Source organism: Staurois parvus, unplaced genomic scaffold (assembly GCF_062004578.1).
Source record: "Staurois parvus isolate SC_StPar_1 unplaced genomic scaffold, SC_StPar_1.0 ptg000530l, whole genome shotgun sequence".
In the NCBI taxonomy this organism is placed as follows: Eukaryota; Metazoa; Chordata; class Amphibia; order Anura; family Ranidae; genus Staurois; species Staurois parvus.
The window spans coordinates 6,799,919-6,812,697 of NW_028318326.1; the positions used below are offsets into that span (position 1 = coordinate 6,799,919).

Here is a 12,779-nt window from a genome sequence, read left to right on the forward strand (position 1 = left end):
TTCTTATGGAAACAGTGTCTCGCAAATTCTCTTTAAAGCAGCCATAATGCGTGCTGACTTTGTATCTTACGTGTGGAAATGATTATCAAACGTGCACCTGTAACTGGTGGCTTATTAAAAGTTCTTAATGTTTCATATGCAAATCATTGTGTCTCGCAGTGCAGTCATTTCATGCATAAAGAGCAGCTTAAATCAGTAAATGGTTTCTGTGTTACAAGTGACTTAATAAAATGTGCACAAGAAGGAGAAAAAATTAAATTTTTACATATCTATTTTTTTCAAAAGGGAAATGTATGAGCCAGATGAGTTTTTGCAGCTCAAGTCTCAGGTTTTAATTACTAATTTGAGTAAATGTTCTAGGGAACATATTAAAGAGCCGGGGCTTACAGAATTATCTAGACTGCCATTGCTGACCTGTACAGGAAATACTACTTGCCCAGCTGCTGTTCTTTTATAAGGGCTTGAAGATTTCCAGGAACACTGACCCAGAACAAGGGACATGGACACATAGGCTTTTATTGAGTTAAGTTCATGGGCTTTGGCAAAAAAAATGGCAAAAACTCCTAAACTCATGTTTAGGAGCAGCAGTGTACATGAGGTCTAATCCTCCCTGTAATGAAACAGTAAAAATCGTGTTTCAGCGAAAAAGAGCTGTTGTTGGCAGATTCACCTGTAGGATTAATATTATTCTTCTCACACAGGAGATTTGACCACTATTTTACCCCCAGGTGGGTTATGCCATAATGTTCTAGGTTTTTGCAGCATATTGGCATATTAAGGCATACTTACCTGTCAAACTGAGCCCTCCAGCGCTTTGGTGTGATCGATCTGGTAGGTCCTGCACGTTTACATCTTCCCCTGGTCTTCCTTTGTGTTCTTTGCCTTTTGGGCGCTTGAGTGGCTGGGCTGTGATGACTCCATTCTTGTGCATGCGCATGGGAGACGCATCTCAGTGGCGCAGATCAGGGCTGTAAATGTTTTCTGAGCTGCGTATGCATGGCTAAGTGTACATCATGGTGGATAGGCAGAAGGAAGCATTTATTACAGAAGAGACCGATAGGACTCTCGACACAACAGCTGGCAACTTGACAATCGCTTTGATAGTGAACGTCTGTCTCTGGCTCCCAGCATTTGCCAAAAGAAAACATCAGCACGAAGAATGCAGAGGAAGGTGAGACATGTCAGCATCCCCTCCCTCTACATTCCCCATGCTGCTGCTTGCCTCGGGCAAGTGCTGGGAGTTAAAGATGGACAGTTCACTATCAAAGCAGCCATGTCCTTGTTAGCTGCAGTGTCAGGTGGCCATGCATGAAGGTGTAGCACCTTGACAGACATTGCAGAGTGTTATAGGGCACCTTGGAAGGTGAGACAAGAGTACCACATTTTTGTTTTGTTTTTTTTTTAGGACAAATTTCTTTTGGTGGTGAATGGTAACCGATACAGTGCATCCAGAAAGTATTCACAGCACTCAACTTTTGTTACATTTTGTTATGTTACTGCCGTATTCCAAAATGGATTAAATTCATTGTTTTCCTCAAAATTTTACAAACAATACCCCATAATGACAACATGAAAGAAGTTCGTTTTGAAATATTTGCAATTTATTACAAAGAAACAATGAAAAGCCTTTGCTCAATACTTTGTTGAAGCACCTTTAGCACCAATTCCAGCCTCAAGTCGTTTTGAGTATGAGCTACAAGCTTGGCACACCAATTTATTGGGCAATTTGTCCCATTCTTCCTTGCAGTACCTCTCAGGCTCCATCAGGTTGGATGGGGAGCGTTGGGTGCCCAGCCATTTTCAGATCTCTCCAGAGATGTTCAATCGGGTTCAAGTCTTGGCTCTGGCTGGACTACTCCAGGACATTCACAGAGTTGGCCTGTAGCAACTCCTTTGTTATGTGGGCTGTGTAGTTAGGGTCGTTGTCCTGTTGAACAATGAACCATCAACCGAGTCTAAGGTCCAGAGCGCTCTGGAACAGGTTTTCATCAAGGATGTCTCTGTACATTGCTGCATTCAGCTTTCCTTCGATCCTGACTAGTCTCCCAGTTCCTGCCACTGAAAAACATCCTCACAGCATGATGCTTCCACCACCGTGCTTCACTGTAGGGATGGTATTGGCCAGGTGGTGATCGGTGCCTGGTTTCCTCCAGACATGACACTTGGCATTCAGGCTTTCAGAGTGACCATCGGGTGCTTGATTACCTCCCTGGCTAAGGCCCTTTTCCCTCGATCGCTCATTTTGGCCTGGCGGGCCACTGTAGGAAGATTCCTAGTGGTGCCAAACTTCTTCCATTTTCAGATGGAGGTCACTGTGCTCATTGGGACCTTCAATGCTGCAGAAAGTTTTCTGTACCCTTCCCCAGATCTGTGCCTTGATACAATCCTGTCTTGGAGATCTACAGACAATTCCTTGGACTTCATAACTTGGTTTGTGCTCTGACATGCACTGTTAATTGTGGGACCTTATATAGACAGGTTTATGCCTTTCCTAATCTTGTCCAGTCAACTGAATTTCCCACAGGTGGACTCCAATCAAGCTGTGGAAACATCACAAGGATGATCAGTGGGAGCAGGATGCACCAGAGCTCAATTATGAGTGTCATGGCAAAGGCTGGGAATACTTATGTACATGTGTTTTTTTTTTCTTTTTAATAAATTGCAAAGATATCAAAACAAACTTTCTGTAACTGCGAATAATCTGTAAAAATTATTTGGCCATCCAATACTTCTAAGCTTGCTTTCTCCAACTTTCAGTAGAGTTTCAATGCTCTAGAGCAGGTAGATTTTTTTTTCTTTTTTTGCCATCACTTTTCTGCATTTAAGATTTTTTTTAGTAACAGTTTCTCATATAAACTACTTTTGTTCACTCATCACCCATACATGCTCCTCATTCTTCTGATCAGTATATGTAATATCATAGAACTTGTTTAGACACTGACCCTGTAATGATACTGCAGCCTTGCAACTCTTCTCTTTGGAGATTCCCTTCTTACTGAATTTTTACCAGGCTTTTGCTGATTGTTCTGTGAGCTGTTTGACAAGACTAGTGATAAATTGCAAAGATATCAAAACAAACTTTCACGTTGTCATTATGGGGTATTTTTTGTAGAATGCTGAGGAAAAAAATTAATCAATTTTGGAAGAAGGCTGTAACATAAAATGTGGCAAAAGTTAAGCGCAATGAATACTTTCTGCATGCACTGTATCTCCTGTTTTTTGGTTTTTTTTTTTTGGGGGGGGGGGGGTTGTTTTTTTTATTATCAAAGGTAAACTGTCCAAAAATAGTGGAAAAAAAAATTTAAAATTCAGCTGTATTTTTCTTGCTACTACCATAACATACCACCAAAGAACAACCCAAAATAAATTCTCCTGCTCCTGACCATTGAAGCAATACATCATATGTGTATATTATTTGATGTTTGTACCATAGTAAGTAGCCCAGAAACAATAGTGCACATTTTGCTTTTCTTTTGTTTTTATCCTACCATAGACATAGTGACACTGAAAATAATTAAAAATGCTTTTAAAAAGAAAAAAAAAAAAAAACACCCTGACCATTGACCCTTACTTGAGCCCAACACTACTAACCCTGGCACTGACCTAGATCTAACTTTTTTTTTTTTTTTTCTTTTTTTTTTTTAAATGTATTTTATTTATTTTACACACAGGATTGTTTACTTTCTCCAATGGGAGAGAGAGATACAATGTATCCCTCTCCCATTCAGAGAGAGAAAAAAAAAACAGGCGAGCTGTGATAGCTTCTGGTTGGCTATCACAGTGACTGATCACTGTAATAGCCAATCAGAAGCTGTTACGGTGATAAGGTGACCCGGAGTCCCAGTTCCTGATCAACTGGTGACAGTCCGTTCTTTGTATTGGGAGCGCGCTGTGCAGCGTGCTCCCAGCACAAAGACAGATACGCATATATGCAGCCCCACGGGAAAAAAGCCCAGTTCTGTGAGGCCGCACATATGCGTACGGTTGACGGGAACGGGTTAATGTTGGCTCTACATGGTGGAAGTTGATAGTTTTGCATCATTAAATCAGAGGTTGTTTGTAACCCTATCAAAGTAAAGTGAGCACAGAACAGATATATAGAGAAAAGTTGTGGTCTCGACTTTGCATTGCTTCTTCTATAGAGAACTTTTCCTGTATACCCTGTAAGATGTGAATGTTGATACTACATGATTAAACCTATTTGGTCTTAGATATCAAATCTTCGTAGAGTAGTTTTTTTAAAGTTTGTCATTTTAAAAGCTTCTTGTGAATGCATATTGGTAGTAGGAGTATAAAGAAAACAATTAATGTGCTGGAAAAGTAGGTGTTAGTGTTTCTGAGCCTTCTGTTCTTTTTCCCAGAAGATGCTGATTGTTGTAAGCCTCTTGAGTTGCCATGGTTTCTATCCCTTCACGTACATGCTGGCAAGATTGGTTTGAAATGAGTTTCTTCAGAAGAGCTTCTTTTCTTGTGGACTTCACAGCCTTGACCCCACTTCCTTACAAATTGCATAGGATCTTCTCTGGAAAACTTTTCTCTGATGGGAAATTAGAGTAAAAATGAACGCCTTTGAAACAGTCTGTTTTTTTTATGTAATACAAGTGTAGATGGAAATTTTTACAGATGTGTTGTCATACTGCTACCAAAACATATTACTGTACTCCACTGGATATCTGCCAATTAACAGGCTTCATTTAATGAAACAGCACATACATTACTTGGCAGTACAAAATTGACATATGTTGAAAATCATTTATAAAGTGGTTACTTTCCTTGAAATATTTAACAGTTGAGCTTGGCTACAATTCTTCCACCTTTAAAGCCTTTCGTCTCTGATGCCATCCATCACATGAAAGTGGGCCTTTCATGAAAATACAAATAAAGAAAAAAATACCCTGAATAAAGCTGCCAGGTAGGGGGCTCTTAGCAATGTGAACCTTCTGTTTTCATGCAAGGTGCACTTTAAAGAACCAGTAGGGATATTCAGGTGGTAGGTTCGAGCTCTATTTCTACAGGAAGCTTTAATGTTTGCATAAAACCTCTGCTACTTTTTTATTGAAGGTAACAACGGTGTATGTTTAGTTCTAATTATTATTAGTTTTGCATTATGAGTTTTTTTTGTAACTGCGAGTAATCTGTAAAAATTATTTGGCCATCCAATACTTCTAAGCTTGCTTTCTCCAACTTTCAGTAGAGTTTCAATGCTCTAGAGCAGGTAGATTTTTTTTTTCTTTTTTTGCCATCACTTTTCTGCATTTAAGATTTTTTTTTAGTAACCGTTTCTCATATAAACTACTTTTGTTCACTCATCACCCATACATGCTCCTCATTCTTCTGATCAGTATATGTAATATCATAGAACTTGTTTAGACACTGACCCTGTAATGATACTGCAGCCTTGCAACTCTTCTCTTTGGAGATTCCCTTCTTACTGAATTTTTACCAGGCTTTTGCTGATTGTTCTGTGAGCTGTTTGACAAGACTAGTGATACAGCTAACACATCTCCAAGATGTGCAATTGTCGGTAGAGAGCACGGAGTATGTTGTGGTCATTTTTAAAGTAATTTAACATTTAGTTTAATGCACTGTTTCATTACTGTGCTTTTGATAATGTTAGAATGTTTGGTTTTTAAGGGGTTTTTTTGTATATAGAAGGAAAATGTGAAAACTGGGTAAACAGGCAACTTACCAAATGAACTGGATTTTACTGGCACAGCATAAAAGACTACCCGAAAATTATCATAAAAACAAGCTTTATTAACAATCCATAAAAGAGTTAAACTGTCCACGTGTGGGAAGCAAAAGCCCTCAGTACATTATATATTCAAAACTGCACTGGAGGGCAAGCACTTGGTTGCCCCAATATCATGAGATCAAATATTATGTAAATTCAATGTAGATCAAACCTGCTCTTCCAGTACATCAAGGTCAACCCGTTTCACCAGTTGATTGGCTTCTTCAGGGTCCAAACAGATAAAGAGGGCATAGTTGAGGGTACGGAGTATAAGGTGAAGAGCCAGCAACTTGTTCTCCCAATAAAAGCACTTTATTCATAAAGGATACAGTGTGCAAGTTACTGCAGCTTACATGTTTCGGTAAAAAAAAAACCTATTCATAGCCCATAGTTTAGGCTATATAGGGGAGTCTAGTCATCAATCTCTGGTGTGAGGATAGGGTCAATAGTAGAGCATCAACCCCACAGGGCGGCCAGGAATATTGAGATGAATACTTGGATATGACCTTTTGAGATAGGTAGAGGCAATGGGGGAGGGGGAGTGTAAAAAGAAACTCCTCCAACATATGTGGCATACTAATGGCAAAAGGTTTGACACAATGACACAGGAGTAAAGGGACCCCCAGGAACAGAGCATTGTCACTTTTTATCATGATGTGTCTGCGCAAGGGTCTTCTTGGCAGGATTAATAGATCATTTTTAAATGAAAACTAGCCTGAAAATGACTTTTGATATACAGTACTGTACATTAGTATGTTCAAGCAGTAGTAAACTCTACACATTTTTTGTATCTCTAAATGGCCCCACTTACAGATTTGTGCCATAATGTGCTAGTATGCGCCATATATTAGCACATTTTGACAGACTTGCCTTTCACCCAGAGCTCTCCAGTATTGAGCTGCCACCACTCCCAGCACTTCCATCTTTACCCAGCCTTTTTATTGTGTCTGATAAAAAAAAAAAAAAAAAGCATGAAAAGTAAATAATTTTACATCAGTTTAAACATCTTTCTTCAGTTTATATCGGTGTAGATCTGTTTTTCATATGTGCATTTTTTTAGTTGATGAAAATGGTCATAGGTGCATAAAAGTATAACCAAAACAATTATTTCTTGCCTAAAAACAGATGTGAAAAGACAAACGGGTAACATTTGTTTACATGCATTTTATGTCTACAAAAATGGGAAAAGATGCAACCCCTTCCCATTTTTCTTTCTGAGGAAATAAAAGGTCTTGGGTGTAAGTGGATGTAAATTGATGTCAATCTGTTTACATCCACCTGCCAGTAGACCTACATTGTGGTTTAGTCTGGATTCATTTGTAAAACTGACTAATCCAGACTGAATGCGCATGCAAAAGGGCCCTCGGGCAGGTCAAATATTTTATTTTAGATTTTGTGTGCGAGTCTTTGGTTCTCAATTTTTCATTTTTGGATTTCCAATTATTTGTTTCAGATGTGGAGGCCCAAAAAAAAAATGACAATTTGCCATTAGAAGTAATAACATACCAGTATGATGGTAGACATCTGATGGAGAAATGCTGGACAACCAGAATAACAGAAGGGGCTTTTAATTAAAATCCATTTAAGTATGTTACATATGGTCTTGTATATTTCTGTATAGGGTCACAGGACAGCTTGAAATTTGCATTTGTATAAAACAGCATTTATTTATTTTTTTTCCTTTAAATCCCGATCTGTTGCGTGATGGAGCAACATGTAAATGGAAGAAAAACTGCAATGCTTAGCCTATCACTTAAGGCTGCTGTCCAATTCATAGATTATGTGAAAATCTCTTGAGTTTCAGCAAGCTTTCCATAGAGCTTCCTTTGTAAAACACCAAAGAGTTAGTGCTTGGATTTCAGCCAGAAATAAAGAATACTTACCCTTGTGCCATTCTGTCCCATTTAGTCGAGACTCTGGCAGCAGATGCAATTCAGTGTAATTGTTGGCACGAGAGCCAAATGTGCCCTGAATAGCCTCTTCCTAGAAAATGACAAGACTGTGGAGGTTTTGCACTGCATCAAATCACTGTATTGATTAAGTGCAATAGAAGAGCCTATTGTAAGTGTGTATAACATCTTCTAGGCAGGCGGCTGAAAGAAGACACAGTTCTGGCAGTGAAAAAAACAAACAAACTCTTAACCAAACTGCTGGATATATCACTTTTTCCACACATGTAATGAACTGACTTGTATAAAGTGTCTGCAGTTGTTGGACTACTTGTTTCAAACTCGACATTTTCAGAAAATGAGAGGTTTTCATATTTTTTTATTTTTTTTTAACTTTTTTATTTTGAGGCAGATTTGGAAATCAGACCAGAAACTTCAGACTTTACTATGACGGAAAACATTTTGTTGGCGAAAAGAGGTTTGAGTCCATCCATGACCTGGTGACTGATGGCTTGATCACCCTGTATATTGAGACCAAGGCAGCAGAGTACATTGCCAAGATGACCATAAACCCGATTTATGAACATATAGGTTATACCACCTTAAACAGAGAGCCAGCGCACAAGAAGCAAATGCCAGCTGTGAAAGAGGCACATGATGAGAGGGACTCATCGGGGGAAGATGTCACTGCGGAGAAAAGGGTGAGCAGTGGTATTGATTCTTCCATTTAAGCGTCTTGTTTTTTTATTGGAAAAAGTAAACATATAGTTAATAACAATTTTAATGGTATGATTGAGTATATATGAAAGGTTAAATATACGCAATCCCAATTGGGGACATGCAAGAATTCACATTCAGTCTTTTATTGTTTTATACGTATTGAAGCTTACAAATGGAAGGTTCATATGAGTTCTTTTTATCTTTGCTTACTTTTCCTTGTTTGACTTTTTATGCCTGCTACACACTATACATTTTTTTTTTTTTTTTCTCAACTCAGCGGGATGAATGGTAAAAAAACCTGACAGATCACTGTAATAACACAAGCAATGTTAGTACAATGATCTCTCCCGCTGTGCTATTGTGTTCTGACAGGGGGACTGCAACCCCCCCCAGAACACACAGGTCAGTGCTGTCAGCCATTGGCTGAGAGCGCTGATTGTATACTGTTTTTCCAGCATGCCCATTTGACAAAAGCCGATTGTGACAGGGAGCTGTGGAGCTGCACACACAGGCCGAAAGTTGGCTTGTTTCTACTGTATAGGCTGATATCGGACGATATTCGACCCCTGTGTACTTGGCGTTTAGTTTGGATGGGGTCAGAGATTACTTATAGTCTGTCTCAAGAAGTTGACAGGAAAACAACCAGAGTATGTAGTTAATAACTATCAGACTATCTCATTGGAGTATTCAACTATTCAGCTTTCACATTGGAGAGCAAGACTCAAAGCTATGGTGCAGCGCTAATGACAGTCACAAATAGAATTATATCCAATATTCCAATTCTCATATAATCCAAAAAGATGAAAATAAAGAAATTACAACAACAAAATATGACCATAAGAAATAATACATGTCTCTTATCAAAAATCCATGTGCTTGTATGATTTTCTTCTTATATATTCAAAGACAATCAAGATGTGCTCTCACCTGAATTATTTGACCCTACACACATGTATGGTAAAATATCGCTTTTAAAAAAAAAAAAAAAAAAAAAGATCCCATTTGCTTTAATAAATGGATCAATCCAGTGCCATGATGTATTGTGTGCTTCAAAACTTTTTTTTCTGTATAATCTCTTCCACTCAGAGTGTATGCAAAGAAATATAAAATCACATAGTGCCTTATACTCCAAATAAATGTGTTTTTGTTTTTTTTTTTTAAACAAAAGTAGATACACTACCCACATTTAATACCAAATTAAAAAAGAAAAAAGCGCCACTTACAAAAAACACCAAAATGTCAGCAGCATATCCCACTCAAAATAAATTTTGGCAACAATAATCCTAATTAAAAAGTATGCGCTAATAAACTTATACAAAGGTGTATATCATCATCCAAAAAACATTAGTGTTTTAAATAAATAATTATAGTGTACAAACATAAATTAGTGTCCAAAAAATATATATATATCTTCAGTGACTTGAACCAATTGTGAAAAATCCACCACCAAAGGAGATTAAATGAACTCACCAGAGCTAATGGCTGGTCAGCTTATAAACCAGCAACAGCGCTTGTGCTCTGGGAGCAATGAACCCGATGTCCAAATAGATATGGTGATGTTTCAGATACTTCCAGATAATAATAATCACAGACAAACAACTTTGCAGCCCAAGCTCTTATGATGAACTTCTCCACTCTTTCTCATACCTCCATGAGAGCATGCAGTACACTCTGGGACAAAAAAGAGAACATAATGGTGCAATACGTTTTTTTCATTTATCTCTTTAATAAAAAAGGTATAAGGAAACTCACAAACAGACACCAGCTTCAATCGCGAAAAAGGGTTGAGATACAGTTAACGCTCACCGCGGATCTCTCCCATACAGCACAGAACAGCAAGGCTCTCTAACGTCCACATCGAGTTTGTTATTAGCGCATACCTTTTAATTAGGACTACTCACATATACAATGATATTCACCGTGCCTTGTGATATATATGTATATACTGAAAATACTTGTGTAAAATCGGTGACCCCTCCACCAGATGTGCCCTTACTTGGACCTTTAATTTATCGGTGTTAATCACCTTCTGGTGTTCCTTTAGATGTTTTTTTACTGGATCATTCTAATACGTTAAATGCTTTCGATACTGTACCTTTTAAATCCTCTTCCACTCAGTCCACATGCAAATACAGGGATATGTAGAGGTTTATTGACTAAAACTGGAGGGTTCAAAATCAGGCTCACTTCTGCATAGAAACCAATCTGCTTCCAGGTTTTATTGTGAAAACTTAACTGAACGCTCCAGGTATTGATGGAGAGGATTGGGAGGGTATGTGGGAATACCCCTTCAATTTGTAGCCACCAATGATTGGCTGATTCAATTTAAAATTCTTCATAGAGCATATATGACCCCTCAAAGGTTGCACACATTTTATCCTGAGGTCTCTTGCTGAAGATGTATGGAGGACTGGGCTGATTTTAGGCATGTGTATTGGACTTTCTCTCACAATTAGGCCTTCTGGACTGAGGTTACAAGTTTTTTGTCGACTACCCTACCTATCCCAGTGACTGTTGAAAATTGCCTTCTAGGGTTGGTGGCCCCCTAGCTTATCACAGGGCCACCAAAACATTTATCAGTCTTTTGCTTTTATATGCTAGAAAGGCTATAGCCTTAAAAAGGAAGTCAGCTGAGGTCCCAACCCTTAACTTTTGGGAATCCCTAGTTAATGCTGATATCTCTCTTTTTTATAAAGCTACATTTCTTTCCCGGGGTTCCCCTCGGAAACTTAATAAGGTGTGGAACCTCTGGCTTGACTCTCCTGGCACTACAGTGAAGTGAGTACTATTTACTGTATGAAAATGACTTTTGCTTGCACAATATACATAGTATCTGTGATGAGGATCAACGGTATGCTCCTTTATTGTTAGCACTTGCCCCTTTCCCTTGCACACTGAGTCCAGGATTTGTTGTCCCACATAACTGTACCACATGTTTTACTTTTTCATATGCTGAGCAGCTGCTATGGTTTAGTTCTTAAGGTTTTTATCGGTATACTGTTGTTTTAAGTATTTGTTTATTATGTGTGCCAAACCAGGGAATACCCAGCGACTGTTTTGTAATTTCTTTACAAAATACTCTTAGTGTCAATAAACCCACAACAGTAAAATGAGTCTGTATATGCAGTAATGCATGCTTGTTATACTCACTGTGGAACCTAAGGGGTTCATCCTCTGCATTGTTTTAAAAATGTGGTTTGATCCTGTCTTCTCTGAGCCTCCCCTTCTTATAGTGTCTCCCTCTTATCTCTTAAGACATATCACGTGAAGACACTCTGCACATGCTCAATTTCGTGTGTATTTCTAGAGAAGTTTTTTTTTTTTCTTTCTTGGAAGAGTGCTTGTGATCAGCACAGGGTCAATCAGTACTGTCCAAACAGAGGTCAGGGTTTTGCATTCTCCTACAGCAGAAAGAAAACTCCTCCTACAAGCTTTAACATGTGCTTTGCTGGATACTGATAGAAGTCATAAGACTGCTGTATACTGCTGATGAGAAAAGCTAATTAGCTGTTTATATTTACTAAAATAATTGCATCTCCATGTAGTGTGTACTGTGGGAGACCAGATAGAGTGAATGTGTAGGGTCCTGGGTTTAGTAACACTTTTAATATAAAAAAGACCCTTAACTGAACAAGCTGAGGTTAGAAGCTGATTGGCTACCATGCACAGTTGCATCAGATTCTAAGTGCACCGGTTTTAGTAATTCTACCCCACAATGTCTTCTCCTTAAGCACAGGTAAGTTACATTATTATATAGGCTACTCACACACAATCGCAAGCGTATGCATATATCTGAAGATATGCCCCATCCATCAGATGTCCCTTCATCTGGATGCTTTATTATATGAACCTTTATAATCACACCGGGCAGGATCCTGCTTTCTAGACACTCCCCAGTGCTCTGGAGAGTCTGGATAATCCCCCTGAGGAAGTCGTGATGAAACACGCAGGGGCGGGACCTGTCGGATGCCACTGAAGCAACACACAGAGGCGAGCGTTTGATGTCCGCTTATTAAAAAAAACCTGCTTGTGAGCAACACAGTGGTTATTTTAGTATATGTTACAAGGCAATTATTTTATGGGTAAAGTGAGTGAGTGTTTTATTTGGATTTGGAGAAATAAAAGTATATAAAGGGATAAAGCACTATTGCACTTTTGCTCCTTTCTATGTGAATGAGAGGAGAGCCACTGGAGAGTGTCTGCCTGGAAAGCAGGATCCTGCCTGGTGTGATTTCTAAAGGATCATTTAATAAAGCATCCAGGTGTGAGGACATTTGATGGATGGGGCACATCTTCAGATATACGTATATACTTGAGATGTGTAAGTAGCCTATATAGTAATATAACAATATAGTAATATAACTTACCTGTGGTTAAGGATAAGACACTATGGGGGTAGATTTACTAAAACTGGTACACTCAGAAACTGATGCAGC

General features: G+C 38.7%; 1 protein-coding gene across 1 annotated transcript in view; it reads left to right on the plus strand.

Moving 5' to 3' along the window:
* The window catches only part of CHN1 (chimerin 1), a 132,518-nt gene that overhangs the window by 49,496 nt on the left and 70,243 nt on the right, over positions 1–12,779 (plus strand). The window contains exon 7 of the mRNA XM_089690472.1: positions 8,036–8,324. Coding sequence (XP_089546598.1) covers positions 8,036–8,324 — 289 coding nt within the window. The remainder of the gene's footprint in view (positions 1–8,035; positions 8,325–12,779) is intronic.